The sequence below is a fragment of the Antennarius striatus genome, chromosome 15 (genome assembly GCF_040054535.1).
Source record: "Antennarius striatus isolate MH-2024 chromosome 15, ASM4005453v1, whole genome shotgun sequence".
NCBI classification, from domain to species: Eukaryota; Metazoa; Chordata; class Actinopteri; order Lophiiformes; family Antennariidae; genus Antennarius; species Antennarius striatus.
The window spans coordinates 9112890-9139627 of NC_090790.1; the positions used below are offsets into that span (position 1 = coordinate 9112890).

General features: G+C 41.4%; 1 protein-coding gene across 4 annotated transcripts in view; it reads left to right on the forward strand.

Annotated features, from left to right (window-relative positions):
• Positions 1 to 720: 720 nt before the first annotated feature.
• Positions 721 to 26738, forward strand: part of nsmfa (NMDA receptor synaptonuclear signaling and neuronal migration factor a) — a 38847-nt gene continuing 12829 nt past the window's right edge. Inside the window, exons 1-6 of one of the 4 annotated variants that reach the window (XM_068334876.1) lie at positions 721 to 967; positions 15553 to 15614; positions 15899 to 16798; positions 17725 to 17791; positions 24867 to 24919; positions 26582 to 26671. In XM_068334876.1, coding sequence (XP_068190977.1) covers positions 897 to 967; positions 15553 to 15614; positions 15899 to 16798; positions 17725 to 17791; positions 24867 to 24919; positions 26582 to 26671 — 1243 coding nt within the window. In that variant the 5' untranslated portion in view covers positions 721 to 896. The remainder of the gene's footprint in view (positions 968 to 15552; positions 15615 to 15898; positions 16799 to 17724; positions 17792 to 24866; positions 24920 to 26581; positions 26672 to 26738) is intronic. The other 3 variants (XM_068334878.1, XM_068334877.1, XM_068334879.1) reach the window with 3 other exon arrangements.

Genomic DNA, 26738 nt, shown 5'->3' on the forward strand with positions numbered 1-26738 from the left:
GGGGGGGTGAGAAAGGCTGGTGCATTTTTAAACCCCTTCAGTGTATTACGCTGCTATGTTTTGAGCAGTGTTCGCAGAGCACTGCAGATCCTCAACCCCACTGCTGCCTCTGTGTGTGTGTGTGTGTGTGTGTGTGTGTGTGTGTGTGTGTGTGTGTGTGTGTGTGTGTGTGTGTGTGTGTGTGTGTGTGTGTGTGTTGTGTGTGTGTGCTTAAGAGTGGGACCCTTTTACCAAAATGACTGATTGCATAACAGGTGACAATAAATAGCCTCCATAAATATAACAGTCCAACAAACGAAGGATGATGATGGTGATGATGATGATGATGATGATGATGATGATGATGATGATGATGATGATGATGATGATGATGATGATACCGTCACCCTTGCCATTCTCCCAGATCAATGAGAGCGCGTGGGAGAGAGAGGTCTGGTATCACGTTGACAGCTGTGCAGCTGCCCCACGTACTTGTTCTTAGAGGGGGGGGGAGGAGAGAGAGAGAGAGAGAGAGAGAGAGAGAGAGAGAGAGAGAGAGAGAGAGAAAGAGGAGAGAGAGAGAGAGAAGAGAGAAAGAGAGAGAGAGAGAGAGAGAGAGAGAGAGAGAGAGAGAGAGAGAGAGAGAGGAGAGAGAGAGAGAGAGAGAGAGAGAGAGAGAAGAGAGAGAGAGAGAGAGAGAGAGAGAGAGAGAGAGAGAGAGAGAGAGAGAGAGTTCCACGTTCCTGGTTTCTTCAGCATCCTTTGCTCCGCAGACGCGTTCCTGTCTGTCTGATCCCGGATTTCCCTTCAACTTTTTTTTTTTTTTTTTGTGGACAGTTTTTTTTTTTAAACCACCGCATTCCTCCGTCCCTGTTTGGAATGAACTGTTTTCCAGCCTGCGTCGTTTCCATGTCAGCATGGGAACTGCTGTGTCCAAAAGGAAGAATCTAAGAAACGATGCGATATCCTCTGTGGCGGCAAAAGTTAGGTGAGTGACACCCGCAGCTCTCCGCCTTTTTGGAGCAACGGAAGCCGCTTCTGGGAAGACTTGAGGAGGGGGTGGGGGGGGTATTTATTTTATGTTGGCTCTCAGGTGCGACCCCAACCCGGGTGATTGTGTGTGAAGAGCGGTGTTTGTGATGAATTGCCACTGCGCCTATCCCGTGTGCAGCTCAGCCTCAATGCGCAAGAGGCTTCCCTTTGCGCGTTTCGCGCGTCTGCGCCGACAGTCCCGAGTGGAGCTGCTCGAACGGACGTGTGTGTGAAGGACTCTCCATTCTGTGCAAACTGCACCCACAATGAGCGAATGTCTCCTGGTTGACCCGTAGTTTTCTGACAGTGTTTTACCAGCACTGAAATAGCTGAAGGAGGGTTTTTTTTTCACCCCCCCCTTTTAGCGCGTCATAGCTTTGTGAATGAAGTGTTATTGTGTAATGAAAGTCATGCAGAGGCAAAGCGGGGGCTGCTGTGACTCACGGGCAACCCTGATGCGTTTTCTCAGTCCAGGCATCACCTAAAAAGATAGCCTCGCCACCTGATATTTATGCTGATTTAAACAGAGACGTCTGGCCGCATCGACCCCCCCCCCCCCCCCCCCCCCCCGCGCTGGACAGCGCAGCCATGAGGCTTCACGCCCAGAGCGCGCTGTCCATTCATCGATGAATTGTAATCGATTCTGTCGTTAGCGGTGATCACCAATCACGGCAAGTTATCGGACCGGTTTCAGAGGGGGGCAGGACTCAGAGTTGTTCGTTTATTCAGCCCGGAGATGTTGGTAAGGGGTGGGGTGGGGGGGCTGTTTGGCGGAGGTCCCTCCGCCCGGTGGACGCGCTCAGCCGCTCCGTTACGGCATCATGCGGGGAAGGTGTCCGTCCTGTGGTTGTTTGTGTGTGTCACACACACACACACACACACACACACACACAGACACACACACACACACACACACACACACACACACACACACACACACACACACACACACACACACACACTAATGCAGCGTTCCTGTGGGTCTGCAGGGACCTCACAGCAGGCTGGGGTTCACTCCACGGATGACCTTGACTTGGACCGACGCCCGACATCCACAGATGCGGGTGGATGTGACGTCACTATCACCGCGTTATATGTCTCCCTCGCATTATTACACATCCTGTACCCGAGCCTTCTTTTAGCGTGTGTGTGTGTGTGTGTGTGTGTGTGTGTGTGTGTGTGTGTGTGTGTGTGTGTGTGTGTGTGTGTGTGAGAGAGAGAGAGAGAGCCTTTCTATTGGAACTGTGCAGCTTCACTGCGCTCCATAAAGGTTTTAAATGTGGGCTGGGGGGCTTATTGCTAAAAAAAAATGGAGCCAGATGATAGGTCAGGACAGGGGTGTGACATTTGGCAGCATCTTCATCATGTGCGTGAGTAGTGGGCAGTGGTTAGTTGTATCAAACAAACATGTCTTCAGTCCCAGGGGCGACTCCCCCCTCAGAGATCAGGCTGGTGGAACACGGAAGACAAATGATGGATCTCACCATGTTGATTAGTTTTCACAAATAGATGCTTCACACATTTGTAAAACGTCACACCAGACACCAACACTGATGTGTCATACCTAACACCTCTTTTGTGAAAATACTAAACTGGTACCCACCGTTGTGTTGTCGAGTGTAAATAAACAAAGATGGCATCATTTACCTCCTTTGTTATTACATGGATGACCCTGACCTGGGCTCTGAGAGTAAAGACCACCCTGAACCTGCTGATTTATTTTTTGTTCCTCTTTCTGTTACACTCAGTAGGACACTATTTGAAAGTTAAAGGCAGAGTCAACCTCGTCTCCTGTATGGAAAACAGCAGAATCACATCTAACATTGATTAGCTTTTGGCCTCTACATGTTGCCATGAATAAGATACGGAGCGCTCCCAAAGTGATTTCTCTCCACTGCATGCTCAAACAAAACACACAAACACACAAACATACATACCGTCAGGCTTGTGCACACACAGCTGCCTCCATTTGATCTTCATGTCCTCGCTGCTTCTTTCATTCTGAGTGAAGAGCAAGAACTCAGAGCTTTGACATTAAAATTGTTGTGGGGCAATTCAGTCTGTGCTGAAACAAATACACCCCTCACCCCAGCATAGATATTTGGTTGTTTGTTTTAAAAGGATTTTACTTCTGGAGCCAGACAGAAACACAATTTGGTTTGCAATTTCATTCTCAAGGATTTTTATTGTGTGCTTCGGAGCATCCTGCTCATTTTGTGTGACGTTTTATGCCAGAAAACACTTTGGTAGCTGAAACAAGAGTCTTCTGTAGACGTATTGTCCCAACCCCCTTAAAAGGTTGTATGGCATTAGGAGTTAGTTGCATCCCATCGGTGGGCGTGGAATACTTTATAATGTTTTTGAATATATGCTGTGGCGAGGACAGTTTATCTTCAGTGTCACCTCAAAATCATCAGTTTCAATTTATCAACATCCACTGACTTCCACACTTCTTTCTTTTATCTACTGTGCTTCTATGGGCTGTCAGAAACAATATCCAATTAATTGTAAAAAGTTCTATCACAAAAATGATCATTACAATGACAATAAGAGATAGAGTTGGATGATGCAGTGAAGAAACATGAGATGATAGGAGTCATTGGCTTCGTCGTCAACATTTGTGGTAATATTGGATATTATATCTTTAAGACTTTTTACTCGCCTCTCTTCTGTTTTTGTTGCTTTAAGGCCAGACTGCTAATTTGTTCTTATTATATTTGGAGAGGCTGTAAAATGTCTCTTCACTGCCGTTTGGCATCAATTCATGCAGTCAGAGTATTAAGTGACAGCAGGTGCAGGAGTATTAACTCTCTCCGATAAAGTCGCACACAAACAACAGTGTTTCACTTCAAGAAAATCACATCCACTAATTTAATTTCCTGTCCATAATTATAAAGTCTTGTAATCCTAATACATTCCAGGTGCCAGGTTGTTTTAATCCTGTCTCTGAGCACAAATAATTCTAAAATTGCATGTTATAAATAGGTTCAAAATAATAGATTTTAAATGTTTGAATCCGGTGTACCGTTAAAAGTCAGCAGCATTTTTTATTGCATCCCGCTTCAAAGTGGTGATGTATTGTGATTGTCAGTGTTCGTGTGCCTTTCGTTTGTTTGTTTGTGCGTTCGTTAGTCCACCACATATCTTCGCAACCATTGCAGATAGAAAGTTGAAACAAAAAGCGCATTTCTCGGCTAGCAAAGAGGATGAAAGTGAGATGATGACCTTGACCTCGAGAAGAGTAGGTCGTGGTCACATTTCAACCTTTGTACACTCAGGAAAGAAAGTTGACTGACTCTGACTGCCTTGGTTCTAATTTTACCTGTGTTTAACTTCAAGTAAGAGGTTCTGTCATTAGCAAACATTTTGTCACTACATGCAGTAGATCCTCTTTCCTTCCACCAGTTGCTTTACTGGTAAAGCAATAGCAATAGAGGAATAGCAAAGTCATTTATATTTAACCTCTAGGATTGTGCAAGAAATACACCGTAGATACACTTGAGTAACTCAATAAGATAGCGTATGGATTCTTAATCAATTTCCAATTAATAATCAAACAAAATTGGGGCGGCAATGGCTCAACGGAAGAGCAATCGTCTTGAAGACAGGATCGCCCAGCCATCGGGGGTTCGAATCCTGCTCCCTCCAGAACATCCAACCAGCCACTGCCGAGGCGCCCTTGAGCAAGGTGCCGTCCCCCCCTACAAGATGCTCATTGGGGTGCGACTGTCGTGCGCGACCCGTCACTCCGCCTCCCTTGTACTCTATATGTCCTCTCTTGACTAATTGCATGCCTACAGGCCCCTAGTGTGTGCTGTGTTTAGGGGCCTATAACCTGTAACCCGTGTGTGTAATTAACACGTACTGTATATATGTACATGTGTGAAGTGTGAGTGTAAAAAGAATTTCCCCAAGAGGGATGATTAAAGTATAGATTATTAAAATGAACGGCAGTTTTGCGTTGTATATAAACCCCTGGCTGTTAGACATCAGAGTTGTGATCCATCCTCATCCATGTGACTTTTATGCTCCAAAGTAATAGCATTATCTAAAAAGGGATATTCAATGACAAAACAGAGGTGTTGAATTGATCCGTTCGTGTGGAGTGTTACCACAATATTGAGTCAAAACTGTCATCAACCTGCTGGAGGCACAAGAGTTCATCCTCTGGGGACCAACAATGTCCACACTGGTGTTAATCCCTCCAACAAAAACTGTGGTGAAAGATGTTTATTTTCTAGACTGGAATGAGATCATGATGAGAGGATACTGGTATCATTAAACACTAAGAGTAACTAAGATAAACACACAATGTTTGAAGAAAAATGAGAACAAAATGTAGTTTATGAAGTAAAAAATAAAGTCGATCTTAACTGTCTGACATAATATATATGAAAGACTGCTACGGTCCAGATATTCTGTTCATTAGTTGGCATGTGAGGCAGTTTTGTGTTGTGTGAGGTAGGGTGGACTATTGCTGGTCGACCTGAAGCCAGAAGAAATTCTTATGAAGGCCTGCAGCGATGCTGATGTGTAAATTTGTTGTTTGACCTGGATGGGGGTGACACACTAATGAAACCATCTTGTAGCTGCTTTCCTCCGGCGCTCAGCATATCCGTTTTACCTGGTGAAGGAAATGAACAGAGGTTTCTCGGCTGAAACCCTCTTAACCTGTTCTCAGACTTTCGCTGGGCGAGGAGCCCAGCTCCCTGGCTTGGAGGCGCGCATGGTTCAAAATAAATATAGAGTTCAGAACATTTTGTCCTGATGTAATTCCTGAAATTGACATCATCAGACCAGGCACTTCCTGTAAAGCCTCATTATGAATCATTCAACGTGGCATTGAGTTAAACCTCATGTGGAAAATACAGTGTAGAAAAAAAATGATTCTGGATCGATTGGATTGAAATACTGATAATAAATCCCTGTCTTTGAAAGGACTAAACCCTCAACACTTATTACAACAATTGCACTTTTTTTTTCATTGACAAGGACATTCTAAACATGAATTAGATGGGGGTTAACAATAAAGTCCACACTGGTGCGAACCAGATCTTATAGGAGCCTTTCCTTGTATAGTTGATGAGATATTTCAGTCCCTACAGCCACACCAGTAGAATGACTTGGAATTATCTCTGGTACCTCACACTGGATCCTGACAAATGACCCAATCTGTACCTGAGGACGGAGGACTTGGAGGACGCCCAACAAACATGACGACCACATTAGTAACACACAGCAACACATATAAACAAGCTGTAGAGACAATAATTGTCTGTGGTCGTCTCCTCTGGTGCGTGTTTATGGATTTCTGGTTATGAAACGGGTCACAGTCTCCCCTGCAGCAGCTCACGAGAAGTAGTGAGGGACTGAGAACAAGGGGGTGGGGGGGGTGGGGGCAGAGATTACCTCCGATTTACACACCACAATTGTGCGATGTTGAGTGAAAAAAAACCGAACACTTTGATCTTCAATCAACCGGAGAGGAGGACCGTGCTCCGGTTTGGATGAAGACAGCGCCATTCACGGAGCTGTGGGGGTGTGAAAGATGGCAGAGCAGATAAAAGGATTGGTTTTTTTCTTTACTCACAAATGCAAATGAAATGTTGTGTCTTAGTTTATTAAGGACAATCGACATGTGCAGCTGTCTGGTGTGGTGCTCGTTCCAAAAGATAAATGGCCATACAGTCACTGAGATTAGCTCGGTGGATGGAGAACATTTTTTATTTGTCATTTTTTGTAATTTTTTTAACTTGCAATTTTCTTTCTTTTGAGCTAATCAGCATCTCCAGTTTGAGAAAAGTAAATCATTTTTTCACACAGATGTCCATCTTCATCACTTTCCCTCCATCTTTGTCCAGTCGGATGATGAACAAATGCTGCAAGAGGAAGATTTATTCCAGTTTGAACAATGATTAGGGCTCCCGCAGAGATACGTGATTGTTTGTCTGCTGTAGCGAATATTTTCTCCCTTCTTCATTTATTCTTTAATCAAGCAATCTCGACCCAATTAGAAGTTCAGATTTATAGGTGTGTCTGATTGGCTGGTGAAGACCATGTGATCTAGTTTGTAGCTCCAGAACATGCTAATAAGTAGTCCTTGAGATGAGATCTGCTTCTTTCCAAGAATAGCAAAAAACATGACAATGCATCATATTTGTATGTCTTGATAATTTATGTTTATTAAAAATATATTTGCTTTTTATCATGTCTGTATTTATTTTATTTTATTGTTTTTAACACACTATGGGCTTTTTTTTCACGCCAGTAATTTTGACACATGGCACAAATAATAGAATACATTTCACTCATGTTTTTTGTTGTGGTATCAAGACTTACGGGGACATCCTAATAAAATAATTCCGGTGCTAATATTCGTAGTAACAGGTCCTGCCACGTTAAGAAGTAAAATATTTTTTAAGGAGTCTATTATAGATTAAATTACAAATCTTACTTATTCGTAGGCTTTGAGAGTTCTGTCTGCTCGTGTGTGGGAATCAGTTGCATCACTCTGTGTGTGGTTGGGGTATCTGTAATGATTCAGTCTGTTTAATCAGCTTCCTGATCAGGTGCTTCAATCCCACGTGTCCCATGATTTCAGCACTTTTGAGGCCGCAATTAACATCTTGGAATCCCTTTGGCCCCACAGCACATGCAACAAGCCTCTCAACAGGTTCTCGTCACCCCAACTGTGTGTTTACGTATGCATGTGTGAGATTGGAGACCCAATTCAATTAGAGCATCTGAGAGGAGGATTTGATTAAAGCGCATTAAGAGTGAGGAATATTTTAGCTTGGCAGCCCATTGTTTACAGTGGAGGGGCGCCCACAGAGACATCAACTTTGATGATTTTCAAACCGATGGGATCACTGCCAGCAGAGTGATGGCTTGTTTTCAGCCGCGAGTTGCTTGTCCTCTAAAGATATACCGAATGGTCACAGTGCTAAAGAGCATCCGACTCCTCAGGGAAAAGGCATGAGATGATGAGATCTTAGTCAGAATGACATATTTCACATATAAAGCGTGCTCTGCTGTAACCATTAGTGTGACAGCTCTTTAATCTCAATATTAGATATGAATACTCAGTCCCTTTTCAGACATAAAAATTATATTTTAGAGGTGAAGACGACCAATATGTTTTAGTTTTTTTCATTAAGACCATTAACAGCCACAGCATAGAAATGTACAAATAAGCAAATTTAAGGAACTAGTCCTCAGACAAATACATTTGTAACTACGAAACGAAATATATTTCAAAGACGACGTAAGGTGTGGATGGCAATATCTATGTAAATACAAGTGTGTTTCCATATGGCAGTGTCATAATAAAAATGCAGGATTTGCTCGTTCTTCAACTGGATCTTTTCTAAATTTAATGGGTTGGTTTTTGATCCAAGACCCACCCTCCAAAGAAATTTCAATCAAATCCATTCTCTAGTTTTTGCATTATTCTGCGGACAACCCAGCAAGCAAACTGTGGTGAAAGCATAACCTCCTTGGTGAAGTAAAAAATTAAAGCCTAAGATAACCAAAAGTTTTAGATTGTGAATATTAAAGTAACACCATCTTAGAAAACTGAACTGAGTGAACCAAAGTAAATTAAAAATGAGGAGTGAACGGAAGGAGCATGTAACCTTATAGAAACAGGAATACATCTTACATATACGTCTATTGACCTTTACCTGCAATCCTCAAAAAGAGTACTCTAAATATATCTATGCTGAGAAGAGGAGAAAAACATATTGTTTGACTGCAAGTAAAAATATCCAAAACTTGTTAGAAATGTTAGAGATGTTGGAATAATCGGAACAGGAAAAGGTTTAATTGATAAGCCATGAAAATTTTGATTTGAAAGCAAAACCACAAATTTGGAAAGACTAACAGTTAAAGTGTTCAAAGCTTTGGAATATTCCTAGTATCAAGTATCTAGTTATGCATTGTTTTGTCTGACTCCATTCAAAGTGTCGAGGGCAGAAGTGTTTCTTTCTGTTGTTGAGGATTCTTTTATGTGTCTGAAATGCTGTTAGTGGAGCTGGTGTCAGAATGTTCAGAGTGCTGTTTGTGTAATTGTGTGTGACTCATTCAACTTATGAAATACTAAGTATAGTGGAGTATTTGCTGAAGTGGAGACCCAGAGAAAAGCCAAATATGCTCATATTGACGAAGAGAAGAGCAGAACAGATGATGAGATGGTAAGCAGAGGAATCGGGACTCAGGTTGTTTCCACGACGATTGAAATTGCAGAATTGGAACTATTGGTGCTTCAGTTTCATCCAAGACATTCGAACATATGGCGTCCTCACTCCTTGATGTTCAGATTGTCCTCTCAAGAAAAACGTCAGCAGCTGAAATAGCAATCGCCAGAGACAGTTTTGCACATTTCACATGACAGAGTCCTGAAGTAGCAGTTAGTCCTCTGAAAGTTTTCATAAGCAGGATGCTGGAATGGTTCAACAAATGTCACCCGTTCCTAATGTTAGACCTTAACTTGGGAGACACAGACTTTGAATATTTCTGTCAGCCATGCTAACTCACTGACTTTAACCATGTATTTACTGTTGGAACCATGATAGAGAGAGTAGAGTAGAACTTTATTGATCCCTTAAGGAGTGTCCGTCAGAGAAATTCACTCCACATGAAGTCATCCCTACTCTGACACGAGGTTATGTTTATCCCACTCTTCGTTTTCATTTCCTGCTTTGTGAATAGTCAGCTCTCGTCTCATTTCAGATCCCTCCCTGTCTCTGTCCCTCCACCTCTGTGATTGCCCTGATTGCTTCTCATGTTTGTAACTCAGACTTTAGTGTTTGTGGAAGGCTCAGCTTAATTACATCCACTGTGGAGCTTATGTTTCAGTCCAGTCTGTTTGTCAGCAGGATGACAGGAAAACTACTGGTTCAATTTTCATGAGGCCACCAGTGAACCCATTACATTTTGGACCAGCTCTGCATCAGTGAGTAGGGTTGGGTAGGTGGTTTGGTTCCTCGTGATTGGTTCAGGAGCGAGGTGGGTGAAAATGAAGAGAGGGAGGGATGTTAGTGACAACAAAGACTGAATCAGAGATAAAAAGTTATTTTCTGAGCGCATTAGATCAGTTACTAAATCAGAAATAGACACGGCCACACCTCCACACAAAACCTGCAGGAAGGTGTCAAGTTGGTGTATGAATTTAGACAAAGCTTATGTCAAACCCTGATACACACAACTCCTTACACATTCATGACACGCAAAAACCAGAGGACGGATGAAATGATCCTCTACCCAAAGGCAGCCCATTTAATTGCTATAATCAAAATAGTTATAAGGATTAAACACAGCTATAAGCAAAGGGCTTATCACACATTTAGTGGGTGCAGTCACTATAGTTACACACAATCGTGTATTGATATAATTCTGTTAATTTTGAAAATATAATCAAGCATAAAATGGTTGCATTTGCAAGTGCGTGTGTCATAGAAGAGATGAACACTTGGCTGAGTTGTAGTTACTGAACCCCTTCCTGATGTAAAACTTTTTTTTTAATCTACTGGGAATCATGAATTGACTAAGCTTTAGTGTGAACACGTTAAAACAGTCTGTTTTTCCAAGCCTTTACTTGGAACTAAAAGCAGCATCAGATGACAAAATGCTTCTACATGTCACTCTGAAGGGAGCTCTGTCACATTCTTCAGAATCTCAACCAGATGCACAAAGTAGCCTCTGGCGCCTGAGGGTGACACACAAAGCCTTCCTCCGCAAATCCTTCCTAACATTTAGTTTTTGTGCAAAATGCACAAAATGATTGGTTGCGTTTGCAGATGGTGGAGCCCATGGGTGAAGGATGTTTGCATTACCCGCCGTTCACCCCCAACATCCACCCCTCTTGGGATTCTCCAGCTCTTTTTTTTTTTGGAGGGGGGGGGGGCACTTTAGATCCCAGCACATCTCACACAGATGCTGCAGCGTGCCTTGTGTGTGCAGATCAGATGCTGATGTGGAAAATTTTTCACCATTTGATGCCACAGAAACGAGATAAACTCCATCTGTTGATTGGGGTCATGTGATGCGATCAGAAGCTCCAGAACAGCCGCATCTTTTTCTCTCTTAGAAGAAGCTGTTTTCCAAGGTCCATGAATTTTGAATGTCAGCTTTTTAAGCCAATGTGGGCGAGAAGTCCTCAGAGTGCTGTGAAAAATAGAAATGTGACTGTCTACGATTCCATCACAGCTGGGCAAACTCCATTTGCTGAGGGAGATTATGCGATATGATATAAAGCTCCGAACTAAATGATCCTTGTGATGGTGAATGTCTCTTGGTTTGTTTTTTTTCAAGGTCAAGAACAAAATGTGAACGTAATTAAAAAGCTTTGCATTGTCATAAAATACAGCAGTTTATTTGTTGAGCAATGCCTTTCAGAAGCCTTTTGGGCTTAAACTACACTCCATTTGGAATTTTCATACGATTCTGACATGAATCCAGACCACTAAACAGGAACGTGTGCCATCGTCTCCTGTTTGAAATGAAAATAAGGCTGTTCAAGCTCCTTAAGAGGTTAAATGGCACAAAGGATTTCATGGGTGAATTGATCATCAAACACACATCGTGCGCAAGGAAGAAGTGAATCTCCCCTCTTCCTTACCGTCCTGACTGAACTCCATCCGCCTCCGTTTCCTCACGTTTACTCCAACTTTCATATTTGCCCAGATTTTTTGTCTGTACACTCCGTTTGCTGTCTGCACATATCTCATCTCTGTTCCTCACAAACTCCCCTCCCCAACTCGTTCCTTTCCCCAACCCCCTGTCACATGTCTGAGAGCATGCTGGAAGAATTTCATTTCTTCCTCTTTTTAGCCTGTTTTTTCCCAACTTTAATATTTCACCTCGACATATCTCATACACCTGTGCATCTGAAATGTTCACATTTCAGAGACACAGATAGGGTTTGGGTGAGGGATGGATTAAGAGGCGTTTTCCTCTCCCAGGTCTTGGCTTGGTTTTCTCTCATGTATAATGGATGATGTGGGTCTCTTGCAGCATTGTTTGCTGATTCTAATCAGAGAGCTTCAGTCTGTTGAATATAAAACAGTAGGGTTAAATTGAAAATGTCCCTGAATTTCACAGGGACACTTCCTGATCAGAGCACAGCCTACATGTGTGACATGTGTCCCTGACAGCGACAACTAGTGACATCACAACACAGTCACACACACACACAAATAACTAAGTGCATTGGACAACGCATTGTCTCTTGACATCCTGTCAAGAACCATATCTCATTTGTTTGTCATTAATTTCCATTTATGGAGAATATTCTCACCAATATGTCCAATCAAATTAGCACAAACTAGCCGATCCACAGCAAACCTGGGGCAAAGTTTGTCTGTGGAACTGCAGGCAACTAGGCTCATAGGTCATCTGTAGCCTCCAGAGGCTCTCTGGTGGACTCTTGCAGCATGTGTGCCTAGGGCAGGAATATCATATCCAGCATCAACGCTGTAATACACCAGAACTATAATGTGTCATCATGGTCCTCACTATCTAGACATTTTAATAAGCAGCTTACAATAATTGAGTTTCTCTTCCTTTCTGCTATCATGTATTCTCCATCTTAACATATTACATTTTGAATTCTTATTCCTTATGTAAGACAGGATTTAATTGTGGAATATCATTCCACTTGTTTGCAAGTTTCTGTGGAAACTTTTATTGTAATTTAAGCTAATTATTTCACTACTGTAGGAAAGCACATACAGTATAGAATTTGTGTTCTTTTACTTGAGTTGGATCAGGAACGGCATGATGTGATATTAATAAAATGAGGCATTTGTGAGACCTGAGTTAGAAGTTGTTGAGAAATAAAAGAGGGCGGAGAGTGATTAATACTTAGATATCGAGTTTTAAAAGTACCTAATTTTGGTAAAACATTGTTGAATTTTCATGTTAAAATGTCCCGATTCCAGAGAGCATGATACTATTATTACAGTCATACATTTTGAGGTGAAATTTGGTTTGCTGAAACATTTTCAGCTCTGCCCATTGATGGTAGCACAAATATGAAAACAAGGCCATCAGAGACAGCAACATCCTGCGACACCCCTGAATTCAACATTTTAGCCTGACCAACACATTTTACACTCTGGCTTCCTGAAAATGTTGCTTTTTGTTTTGTGATTATATCTCATCAGGTTTCAGAGATGTTTACCCAAAAAAGGTATAAAGTGCGCCGTCGTTCCTCGCCGTTAATGCGTTTCAGGAACAACATGCAATTAACGAATTCCACGATAAAGCAACAAACTATTTTTCTTATTATTTACGGTAATTTAAAGGTTTATGAACCCTTTTCCCACACTCCTATCGACTGTTTAAGCACTTTTGTGTCTCACAGAAGTCAGAGACTCACGGAACATAACGCACTTCCGGATGCCGTCAGCCAATAGAATGGGCGTATGGTATCACTTGACTGCCTTCCAAAAAACCGCGATGAGGTGAAGTCCAGATCGTTGATGCGCGAATGTGCGAGGGCGCACTGTAAAAGTGAAAAGACCTTGAAAAGGTCAAGGTCAACATCTCATTTTCATCCCCTTTGCTGTAATGTGTTTTTTTCTTTCATCTTTCTATCTGAAATGGTTGTGAAGATATTTGGTGGACTAACAGACAAACACACAAACACTGACAATACCTCACCGCTTCGCAGGATATAATGAGTTTGTGTCAAAACCCATAACTTTACTTTATTACAGAATAAATTTGCTAAAGTGATGTAAACTTTGTAAGGCCTGGAACTAATCTGCCTTGCTTCCACTTATAATTTGTTCAATAGGTGCTTAATTCACTTTATAGTGAATTAACTTCGGTACAGTTGATCATTGAAACAGGATATTTTTTTTACCCCCAAATAAGGTAATATGAGAGATTTGGGGTTTAAATAAATTTGAACAATAAAGTTAAATAAGGATAAAATCTTATAGCCTTCCATCTCTTTTCTCAAGATGCATATTTATTTTGTAAATTCATTTGCGCACAAAATGTAAGTTCATTCAGTTACATATGTGAAGCAGCTTAGTTCACATCATTCGCCTCCAGAGAAATATTTTACTTTTAGACAATGGGGGGCGAGTGATGAAGCAAGAACAAAGGGCAGAGTTTCAATAATAAAACTGAGAAAGCAATAAAAAGATGACACATCAGAAGAATATCAGGAAAGCTTGCTCTTTGTTTCAGTGCACGTGGGTGTGTTTGTTTGTGTGTTTGTTGTTTGTGCGCACGCCTGCTGTGTTGGACAGGCTTTAATAATTGACGGCGCTTCAACCACAGCTCCTGTCGCATACAGGGAATTCTTCCACACAAGAGCATGCATGTGTCTCCTCTGACATTAAACGCATTAGGGAATCATTTTTGTAAACAGGTGCTTGGATGTTTATTTATCGTTTGGTTACTTTAGGATAACATTTTTTCCAAATAATAAAATTATGCAAATTGGTTTTCATGCCAGATTTCACAAAAAAAAAAAACCAAGTATGCTGACTCACCGTCATTTGTTTGCACCAACAGGTCATTAGTCATTAACTTGTTTAAAGTCTGTTCGTTTTACTCAAGAAATAAAACATTAAGTAAAATTAACATTCAGCCAAAAGTCACAAAAATTCAAATAATGTCTTAGCGTGTGTGTTATTCCAGTAGGTGGTCTCACGTGGTCCGTTTAATCTGATGCTTTTTGGCTAATTTAAACCATTTAGGGATGAATTAAATCCACAGTATTGCCTCTCACAAGTAGTGGAGTAAAGGGATTAAATAAATACAAGCCTACACGCTGAATGCTGTAGTTAAAGAAATGCATGTTTTAATACCAGATTATATGTTGAAACCAATTTACTGCTGCTTACTTCCCAATAGTCCCCAGATTGGCTCTGACAGTGCATTTTCAGGACGACCCGTCTTCCTCTCATGTATATCTGCTCATTTTCCACACTTGCCACAGACTCACGAGAAGAACTCTAACATGAGGTCAGTGTCATTAAACTGTGACAGCTATCTGAAAGGATGCCTCCTTTGTTCTTGTTAGCGAAACAAGAACAAAGGAGCTAAGCAACAGCTCACATCGTCTATTTTCCGTGCATCCTGCAGTAATCTTTCGCACTTGTCAAGGTTAAGTATCCTTCTTGACATGAAGTTTAAATATACGCTTGCGCGTCTGAACATACGAATGTGTGTGAAAAGCAAGAAAACAACTCTCAGCTGCGTTTCTATCAGACGCAATTACATCCACCAAAACAGACTGAGGACGTACTGAGAAACAAAATGAAACTATTCTTTAATCTCCTCCTCAGTCTGGTTGAGCGTGTCTCTTTCGGCGTTTGGGTTGCCTGAAGTGTGGAGATAAAACAGCTATGTCTTAATCAGTGGGGGGTGCAAGCTTACAAAAAAAAAAAAGCCAATTAGGTTTTAATAATTTACGAGTCCCTTACCCTTCTTTCTCCTGCCATGTCCTCTCTTCTCGCTCGCTCACCCTGTGTGCTCATAAATTAATGTCATTATGTGTGTTGTATGTGTCCCCCCCGACAGAGCAGCACGAGCATTTGGAGAGTACCTGTCCCATACACATCCTGAAAACAGAAACGGATCAGGTCAGCATCTCCTGCCATTCGTCTGTCTTTTGTCCTGCTCTGTGTGATCACTGTGGTCCTAAACCCCCCCCCCCCACCCCGCCCTGCTTCATCTCATCGTCCGCTCTAGACGTGCCGTGTTGCCATCGGTGGTGCATCACTGGAACAGCTGATAAACTCTGACAGATGATCCTGTGTCACCCTTTTCCTTTTCCTTTTCCTCTCTCTCTCTCTCTAGTTTAGCTCGCTGGCGTGTTGACCTTTTTCTTTAACACTCATGTTTTTCTTCTTCATCATCAAACCAGCTCGTCTTCTGTGTGAAACGCTGGTGGGTCCTGACCCGGAGTCGCCGACTGACACTCTTGGTGTCAATAACAACAACCACCTGCAAACCTCCTCCAACAACACCCGGGCCTGCGAGAACAACCGAGAGTCCGGCCTCGTGAAGACGCCACTCGCAGCTCCGCCTTCCATCACTATCTCCACTAAGCCATCCCAGCTGTCACTAGAGCGCAGCTTCTCAGTGGAGGAAGACCAGCAGAAGTGCGTGGAGTGCACCCTGCAGCCTGCCCGCGTCTACACCATCACCACCCAGCGCGGTATGCTGATGAGCAGCGGCCGAGGCAGCAAGGAGAGCCTGGAACTGGACGTTCTTAAGGAGAAGTCGGGGGGTCGTGGGGTGGGATCCAGAGGTGGCTTGATCCAGCCCTCCACATCCCTGTCCTCCACCTCTTCATCGCCGACCCAGTACCACCTTGCCAGCAGCAGCCGAGGCACCACCCATCATCACGGTAATCATCACCACAGCAATCATCACCATGGAAACCACCACAGCATCTCAGGCACAAACGCGCCCTGCAGCAGCGGAGGAAGTAGCGGGGCAAGCGGAAGCAGCGGTAGCAACCAGCAGCAACCTTTAGCCATCAGCGGCCCCCACGCCCGCCATGCAGCACATCACAGCCAGCACCACGGGCTGCCTCAACCCCCGCTGCAGACCTCCGTCAGTGCCCACAACATCCGTGGTTGGGGCGAGGGGGGAAAGGGGGAGGTGGAGTGCAGCGGATTGGCCTGTGACTCGTGCAGCGGCGCCCCCTCACGGAGTCAGGGCTCCCTGGATCTGGAAAGCACGTCCCGAGAGGCAGGCAAGCAGCACCGACGCCTAGAGCGGATGTGGAGTGTGGACCGGGTGACTGGGCTGGAGAGAGGTGAGAGGGTGGAGGACACAGAAGATGGGAGAGGCACTGAATTCTAAACAAGGGTGGGATGGGAGTTAGACCATAAGACCCTGTGTCTGGGACTGGAGGGTTTGATACCGGACCAGAGATGAAACAGCATTTGATTCATTCTACTCACAAGCAAGCAAGGGAAATATGCACAGCAAATATTTTAAATGAGAATACACCTAATTTTAGTTCAAAATGTCCATAGATGTAAAAACACTCCAGTTATAGACAACAGAAATGAAATATTATACACTTTACAAAAGTAGAGCAGCGTTCCTCGAGGAGTTGCTGCGTTAGTCACATCACATTAAGCATTATTTTTACCATTGCCCGAGTTCATTTTATTTAAGGAATAAGGACCCATTCAAACTTGCTTCCCCATTAGTTTGGTGTTTCTGACACTCGTTTTATTTTGCAGAACTAATAAAAGTGGTGGAGGAAGTTTTTTTAAAAGCTGAGTGTTAGATTAAAACCTTTAGCGGGCATTTTAGTAGAGCATAATAAAGAAAAATTTACCTTTAATTTTTAAGGTACAAGAAAAAATTCTAAATGAGAGGTTTGAGTTTGGATGAAATCTGAGCTAACACGACATTAAACTGCTTCAGCACAACTGTTTCAATTCTGTTTCTTCTGAGGTCTGGTGGGGTGTGATAGGTTGATGTTGGATGTGACGTGGTGGTCTGTATTTTCGATTCTTGGTCTCCTCCGTCTCCCTCCTTTGCTGTCTTCTGCTGTGTGTCTCCCTCTCTCCATTTGTGGAGTGGTGGACTGTAAAGTGCTGTGGATGGTTTTGTGTCACCATATATCTGATCTGTTTATTAGAACATCTGTGTGCCAAGACAGCGCATAGATCTTTCTGTTCTGTTTCCACTTAACCTTGCAGTCTTTATCTTTCTCTCTAATTGCAGAGGACACTAACTGGTTCCCCAAGGAGAATATGTTCAGCTTTCAAACTGCCACAACAACCATGCAGGCGTGAGTGTCCAACTTTTCAGCACACATCAATCATGTGCACAGATAACAAACACAAATGCACAATCAGATGATAACCATATGGATAATACTGGTATTTATATTTTAGGCCAGCAACTACAAAGTCCACACCTGCTATAAACTGCTTTCCAAATGCAGCAAAGGTTTGACATTGCCTTGTCAATGCTGCTATTGATTTTTATTTGATTTGAGCTGTAAAGAAACCTTTTCACCTTACATTTTAAATTTGGCTAAAGGCGAGTAATCTATCAATAATTTATATTTTACCTTTGCCTTTGTGGCAAAGGTTCAAGAGCTTACATCTATGTTGACCAGGGTGTTCTGGTCAAGATAAAAGAGATAGAGTCAAATAAAGGAACAGTTAAACCCAATAAAACACATACAATACCTGTAAACTACACACAAGTACAGTAAATAATCAAGAGTAATGCCATATACAGTAACTAAAAGATTTAAGACAAGTTACAGCTTTATTGTACAGATACTCTAAAGAAGAAGAGGCTTTCATGTTTCTATTTAAACATCTAGAAACATCACTAATCCTCTGTACTAATAGTCAATAACTTGTTTGGATTTGCCGCTAAATTATCCACAATGTTCATGTCAATAGATGGTCATCATGAAGTTTAATCACTAGGAGAGATAAATTGTTGGTGGTGCTGAAGACATGCCCGAAGAAAGGCTGACCTAATTAGGAAGCAACAGAGAAATATCAAATGTTGGAATAAAAAGTAGAAATGGAAATATTTAACATTTAAACATATTTCTATATCATTCAGTCCAATGGATGAGATTCCAAAGAATTCTTCAAATAGCTGAAAGTAACTCAAATAATGTGTGTGTGTGTGTGCGTGCGTGCGTGCGTGTGTGTGTGTGTGTGTGTACAACTGCAGCTGTAAAAGACATCTCAGCAGTCACCACTGCAGTGCATCCTCTTTCCTTGCAGTTAATGCATTCCAGGAACCACACGTGAATTCTGTGATAAAACGACAAACTATTTATCTTATTATTTACGGTAATTTAAACATTTATGGACCCTCCCTATACTGATATTAAACCACCTTCTATCTGGATTACCTTTTCCCACACTCATACCGACTGTTCAAAGCACTTTTGTGTCTCACTTAAGTCCGAGACTCACGGAACAGAGCGCACTTCCGGATGCCGTCAGCCAATAGAATGTGCGTACGGTATCACGTGACTGTCTACCAAAAATCCGCGATGAGGTGAAGTCGCGAGTGTTGATGCGCGAGGGCGCACTGCACATCACATTCAAATGTAGAATCAGCTTCCAGCTACACTTTCTTTTTATCTGACACTTTTTATTTGATGATATTCACCTTTCATCTTTTAACTTCGGACCATTTTAACAGCACAAACTCTGACTCAACCACAACATGAAGTTCACTCGGACCAATAATATGCTGTATACCAGTACAGATGATGAGGCATTGGAAGTTTTTGAACCTTTTATTCAAGGAGGTCAGCTGTGACTCACTTATTATGCCTCTCTCACTCTCTCCCTGACGTTTGGACTCATTACTCACTGGTGCATAAACTTGTTCTTTTCTCTCTCTTCTTTTCTTACGTGCTAAATGAACACGGGACAATCAAACAGGATATCGTGAGTACACCTACCTCCCTGCATTCTTTCTTTATCTTAGCACCCTAATCTCTTTCACCCTAACCCTTTGAACTGCTGTCCCTTAACTATAATGCTGTGTGGGTAGATGGAGTAGGTGGGTTTTAGTTGCTCTCTGTATCAAAAGTCTTTCATTATTTGGGTTATTCTGGCAACAGCTCACATCACAACATATGCTTTCAAGAGTAGCCAATTATCCTATCATTGACAGTTTGGGCTGTAAGGTGGAAGACTTGTTAGCACAAATAATATTTTCAATTCAAGTAAAAATCCAAGAAGCGGAAAATTGGATTTTCATGCAGCATCTGGGATGAATTCCAGTATGCCGTCTTGCATTCACCTAAAAGTTTTGCCAGTTTGACACACAAACATCCCTCCTTGCATTAAATACCAATCACATCCAAGCCAATTAAATAAACTTATTTGCATCTTGACCAAGTTATCCACTCAGCGCTTATGTTCAGTTTAAGTATATGTTCAGCTTCTATGAAAAATCCTTGCAATAGTTAAAGGATAAACTGGCCAGAGTCTATGCTTTATTTTTTTGTGTGTGTGCAAGTCCCACATCTACAAAAAGAAAAGCCCACACTTTTGCATTTTACTTCTCTTTTCTTTACTTCCATGTTTTCTAGCTCACTGTACATGATCATGAAAGTTTCTCCCACTCTTCCCTTCCATCTGTTCCCACTTTGCCCTCACACTTAACATTGGGATGATGTCACATGCTATAATATTATGTTTCTTGGCTCTGGGAAAGGAACATGAATAATAAATTGGAGTATGACTTGACCTTGTACATTCTCACCACAGTGATTCTAGCAGCACAATGTCAGCACAGAAACACACTGACAAAGTTGGCATTCAGAAGAAGTTGGAATGATTCCTTTGTTTTATCATTAGCTTAGTTCATCATCAGTGATTTAATTTTCAGATCCTCTGGGTAACATGTTCCTCCATTACAGGTATAGCTCAGTTTGAGTCAAGACCACAATCCAAGTAAATCTTCCCAGGGCAACCAAATTAAAACTTCCTATAAAAGCATGTATTTACTCATTTTTGAGTATTGTTCCCTAGAAACGATAAAATCCTGCTCTATAAAATATATTTGATTTATTTACTTCTCCTCATTTTTAGCATCAGTTCAGGTGACCAGGCCACAGAAAAGCAGGGAAGTTACAAAGTAGTCGGTGAGAATTGTTGAAAATAAGAAAAATAAAGAATAATGCCATTCTTAGCTTTTTAACAAGTTTTGTTTTTCTGGGAATAGTTTAAGCTACTTTTCAATAAAGTGTTTGAAGACATTTTTAAAAAATGTATGGCATTTATCATGTCCGGGGATCCTTTAGTTCTGGCTGTGGATAAATGTTAATCAGCTTCACAGGACTAGAGGGTCACACCTTTTCTGCTTCACGATAATGCCAAAATCACACATTTACAGTGATGCATCTCACAGCATTGTTGTACTTTGACACATAAAAAAAAAATCACACTTGAGCCGAGTGGGATATCGCTTTCTGTTATATAACCAGAGCAACGTCTAAGTTTCACAATGTCTGAATGACCAGCTTCCATGATAACTTTGCTCTTGACCTTTTGATAGTGAGTTTGAGATTGAAAATGAAAAATACATCCATGAAAAATGACGACCAGGCTGAAAATACAAATTTCAAACCCACAACCTTTTCCTGCACTGCAGAAGCTGAATTAAGTTGGTAAAAGCTCCAAGAATTTTCACAGAACAAACTGCTCCTTTAAGAACTACACCTCAAGGGGATGTCTGCAAAGACACATAAGGTCCATCTCAGTGTCTCTATTAGCATAATATGACATGCAGAGTGAAAAGCAAATACAATTTGATCCAGTGATATGATCATTGCTGCCTTTTAGACAGCCAAATAAATCCTGCAGCTAAAAGCAGCAGCCTCCCTGCAGTGTCATGCTTCACCACCCCTCGCGCTCTCTCGTCCCTGTAATACTGTGCAACGTCCTGGCAAAGATCTTTAGGGATTTGTGTGGAGAAAAAGAAAGAGAAGAAACAGAATTCAGTCATCCAGAGGTATGAAATGTCCCCAGTCGGACATTCAGTCAGAACATTCCGTTGAAAGCTGCTGACCAGCTACACGTCTTGCATGCTGTGATGTGAGACAATTTGTAACATATACATCAAATTTAGTGGCCTGTGTTCCCACTTTCCATCTTATGTAATCAACCATTATAAGCATTTAATAAGTCCGTCCCCCTGATATCTTCACAATTTCTTTCAAAGTAAAATTCAAAAGATGAAAGTTGCAAACAGGAGGTGAGGCTCTTTAACACTTGCAGGAGTAAAGACATCAGTAACAAGTTCAGAAAGTCCTATCGGGCCCAGACGCCGTGTCACATGGGGGCAGATGGTGGATGTGACACCATGCAGTACATCTCAATTCCTCTGACATCACAGTGTCATCCATCCGCAGTGTCAGCACATTAACTCCGTGTAGTTCAAAATGAGTGATTTGAACACGATGACAAAACAGTAGCACAGAACTTTCGGAAACATGTGCCTCATTGAACTAACAGGCAAATGATAAAAATAAATAAAATAAATAAACTATGATAAATCAGAAAAACCATCTAGTTCAAGTTCTTGAATTTTGGTGTAAAAGAAGAGAATGTTTTTGTCATGACAGATCTCTCAGTGATACGGACGCTTTTTCTTCTCTCTTATTGAAATGACAAAAACTTTTTTTCCTGATGGGAAGTGAAATAGTCCCTTATTGAAGACTTTTATAGTGGTAATGATCTGGATAACAAACATTTATTAGTTTTCTGTCTAGTTCAAGTTTGCTGTGCTCTATACATGAATTTGTGTCATTGAATAGATGAGTGATGAGCGTTCAATTTTTAAACAAATTCCATATCCATTCTATTAGTGATATAATATCGTAATAAAGTAATATAATTTCATAATATTGTACTTCTACCCATCTATATGTTTGAGGCTTATTTTCTACTGTTTACTTCGCTGCATTTATCTTAGAGCATTTGTTCCTAGACTTTTAATTACTAGATTATTAGTCAATATACATAATTCGTCTCGACGATCTGCTTTATTACATAATGAATTAGCCGCTATTATTATCCTTTTTTAAATGCTCATTCTTTTCACATTAATAAATCAGTGGTTAAAATTCTGCAAAAAAAGTATTGTAAAATTATTATTTTGGTACTTTTTGCATATTTCAAAGCTACTAAATACATATGTGTAGCAAACATTTGCTGATTAAAAGTGCTGTATTCTTAGCACCACTGTCGCCAAGACAACTGGATCACTTTCTGTTTTCCTCTCAAACTGTAAGAGTAAAACAAAAAAAGCCTGGTTTTAGTACTAAATTCACGAATCGAGACATGAAATAACGTAGAAGGTAGAAATAACGGCAGATTGCCAGCCGTTATTCCTGGAGATATCACACACAGAATGTCTTCATTATTCAATAGTCATTACATCGTGCAGTCAATTTGCCTAATAATGAAAAACACGTGTTACTAGTTCTCGTTGCTATTGAAGCCACCCATCAAAATTCATCGTAACTTAAAATTAAAAAAACACAGTGTCTTGTTTGTCAAAAGACAGTCTCTCATATAAACATATGAACATTTAAAAAAGGAACTTTTTTAGAAACGAACAAATCATGTTCTGACACAGTTTGTGTTGCTCATGAAATTAACAGTAGAATTCACTGCCTGCTGTTGCGAGCGAGGTGAACGGAGGACACGGAGCCTCCAAAGACTTCACGTCTTTTCTTGTGGCATCTATTTTTATGGTCTTCCAACTCCAAATCAACATGGAACTGTTCGCCCATGCACACACTCGCAAACCACATGCAGGGGTCATTAATCAAAGAGCTGACTGGTTGCTCCGTGTGCTCAAACAGTGCAGATGTGACATGGAATGTAGGCAGGAGGATAAAAGGACATTTGTCTCAGGTCAGGATCAGGCACAAAAACAGAAAAAAAGGTCTAAGAAGTGGAATTTAATTGGAACATGGTGCAAAGTCTATATTTAAATAGCTATAGACTACAGAGATGTGTTTTCATCAGAGACATGAAAATGCATTTGTCCTTAAAGAAGATGAATAGAAGAACCAATAACCTGCTAAAAATGAACTACCTCATCGGCTACACATAATCACCTATGACAGCAGGTTCTGATAAAATGAGGTGATAACTGAAAAGTAGGGTCACTCAACGAAACAAATTAAACCTAATCTGATTGAATTTATTAGTCTGATATTACATTTACTTTCTACATTTTTGCTAGTGGGGGAATTTATGTGTAGATCTGCAACAGTTACAAGATTTTTCCTTCAGGTTGATGCCACAGTTGCTTCTGGTGGTCTCCTCATAAATAAAGACATAATATGTAATATTTTCCATCATACAGTATAATTAGCCTGTGATTAGGTATTCTAGAAAACGCCACAAGAGTTCTTATCCACCAATCAAACTATACAACTCTTATCTTGTCTTCCCACAATTTCTTCCCACATCTCCGCATCGCTTTAGGGGAGATTCTCCTTGTGAATATCTTGCGAGGTCAAATATGCTGTGAAATAAATCATATACAAAATGGAACTGGATTGAATTAAGCCTGTGAAAGTTAAGATCTACGAGCTATTAATCACTTGAAAAATCAATCGGATTATTAGTTATGTTGGTGTAAATCAAGGCCAAGTCGAGGTGTTCTGATATTGTTAAAAATGGATTACTTCCAATGAAAGGGTATTTGTGCTTGAAAAGAACACATGAGGGGCAGCACAATGAACAGACAAGCAGCCAGCATACAAAAGCTGACCTACAAATCCACATCAATCTCATACTGTGCCGTATCGTACTGTACTATATTGTTTCATCGCACCGTGGCATCGTACCATATCATATCGCATCGGACCATTTTTTATCGTATCATACTGTATTTTATCATATTGTGTCATATTATTGTCTTGTCCTATCTGGTCTCATGCTATCTTATCTTTTCTTGTCTTCTTAGACTCTGTAGTCATGGACTTATTGAGAGATGGAAAAATCCTTCCTGTAACAGATTAAGGCAGCATTTTCAGTCATTTAGCTCAGACAATTGTGTGAAATTAGTTGTTTTTTTTTCTTCTTAAGGGCAGGTGGTTGGTTTGGTGTGTTACACCCACAGCTCTACTTAATAGAAGTGTTTTCCACTCACATTGACATGGAAATGTGTATATTCATCTATAATTATCTATCTTTAAGTAGAAACAGGAGCTTGACACCAAACTTTTTGTCTTGCCTCGCTTTGTTTCCCGCCCACCTTTCCCTCGTCCCTCTTTCTCTTTCTTCTTTACGTTTCGGTTTCTCCTCTGTCCTCTGTCCTCCCTCCTCTGCTTTGGTTTTCTCTACCCACAGGAACTTCCGGAAGCATCTTCGAATGGTGGGCAGCAGAAGGATTAAAGCTCAGAGTGAGTCAGAGATGTGTGGACGATGTTCGCTCAAATTGGCTGTGATGTGGTCCCCCCACCCCCTCCCCACCGCCATCAACACCCCATTTTTGTTCTCTCAGGTTCCTGTCTTTTTGCATGTATGGCTGCAATTGCTTCTGCTTTTATAACCCACTATTGCATTTCCTTGAGGAAATTATGGTATGTGCATCAGTGTGTGACACACCAGCGATATGAGTCTGCATGTGTGTGTGTGTCGATGTGTGTGTGTGTGTGTGTGTGTGTGTGTGTATGTGTGTGTGTGAGCTGGAGGTGGTCTTCTTTCCTGTTGCATTGCTTTAAATGTTTTGGAATTTTACTTGCTGGAATAGTAGAAAAGTTTGAAGGCTAAGATGCAAAATGATAAAAAGGCAAAACAGACAATTTTTTTTTTAATGGGTATTATTGTCAGGTACTGATGGAAGAGCATGTTTCATTTTGAATTTCACTTGAAAAAATGTTGGTTCAAGGGCGATGTCAGTGTTTGACTGGTCTGTAATCTAGTAAGAAGCAATCTGTGCCCCAATTAATGAGAAAATTCGCTTGCGAATTGGTCCAGATGAGGCTTTCATGTGAAGCCGTTTGGGAAGATCAAAACCACAGCTTCTGACTTTATGAACTTGTCACTAATAAGATGCTTATTCAACACCGAAGTTTCACATGACCAATCAGAAATCAGAAAAATTATGTAATTTGCTTTCTAGTTCAGTAGTTGCATGATATATAAGTCTATATTTCATATCAATTATGTGCTTTTAAAATCAAGTTTTGCAGGCGAGTCAGAACTCAATTCAGAATCAAATGTGTCAAACGTTGGTGCAGAGAACTACTCACTATAACAGATTTTTCCACCATACATGTACTTTTTCTTTTTAAAAGTAACGGCTGAAAGAAGAGTCAAAATCATCCCGCACCTCGTCCCCCCCTGCTGGGAGAAGGAACTAGTCCTCCTGGAGCTCATTTCTTCTTCAGACAGTTTCCTCTCACATCTCTGCGTCACTTCGGGCGGCATTGTCCTCGAGAATGTGTCGGCAGGGCTGCAGCGTAGACTGTGAAATAAATCATACATGAAAAGGAACTGGACCCAGTCAAGCCTGTGGGACATTAGATATTAATCAGTTCTGGCGATAAGAATCAAATACATCGTTTTGTAGTGTTGGGATCTTTTCAAGGTGTTATGGGACAAAGTGTTCTGTTCTGATTAAAAATTGATTACTCCTAATGAAAAGATATTTGTTCTTGAAAAGAGAAAGAAAAAGATTAAAATGGGCTGCAGAATGAACAGAGAAGCCTTTAGAGGACACAAGATATGACACCTTGAGCGAGTGTTGATTAATCTTGTCACACCCTTTAAAATAGTCAAAAGCAGGGCTGGTTTCATAGATGACTTGTCGCTCAACACATTCTTGAAACAAGGCGGTATCGTACCGGTGATCTGGTCTGAGCGTCACTTGGTTTTGTTTCCTTTGGCAGTTTGTGTGTGCAGGTGTTTGTCTGTGCACAGGTGGGGTGGGCCTTGTTTGTGTTCGTCTTTGCGCTTGTGTGGTGAGTGTGTGAACAGAGTGGCTGGTCAGTGTGTGTGTGTGTGTGTATGGGATGTACGTGTGTGACTATCTCTCCCCCCCCCACCCCCGCCTGCATTAGCGTTTGCTGAGCGTAGGTCGAAGAGTTTCAGCCGCTCCTGGAGTGACCCCACCCCGGTCAAGAATGACTCTCCTCATGAACCCAAAGACAGTGAGTTAACACAGATGTACGCACATGTACACACAAGCAAACGCACACACATATATGTATATATGCG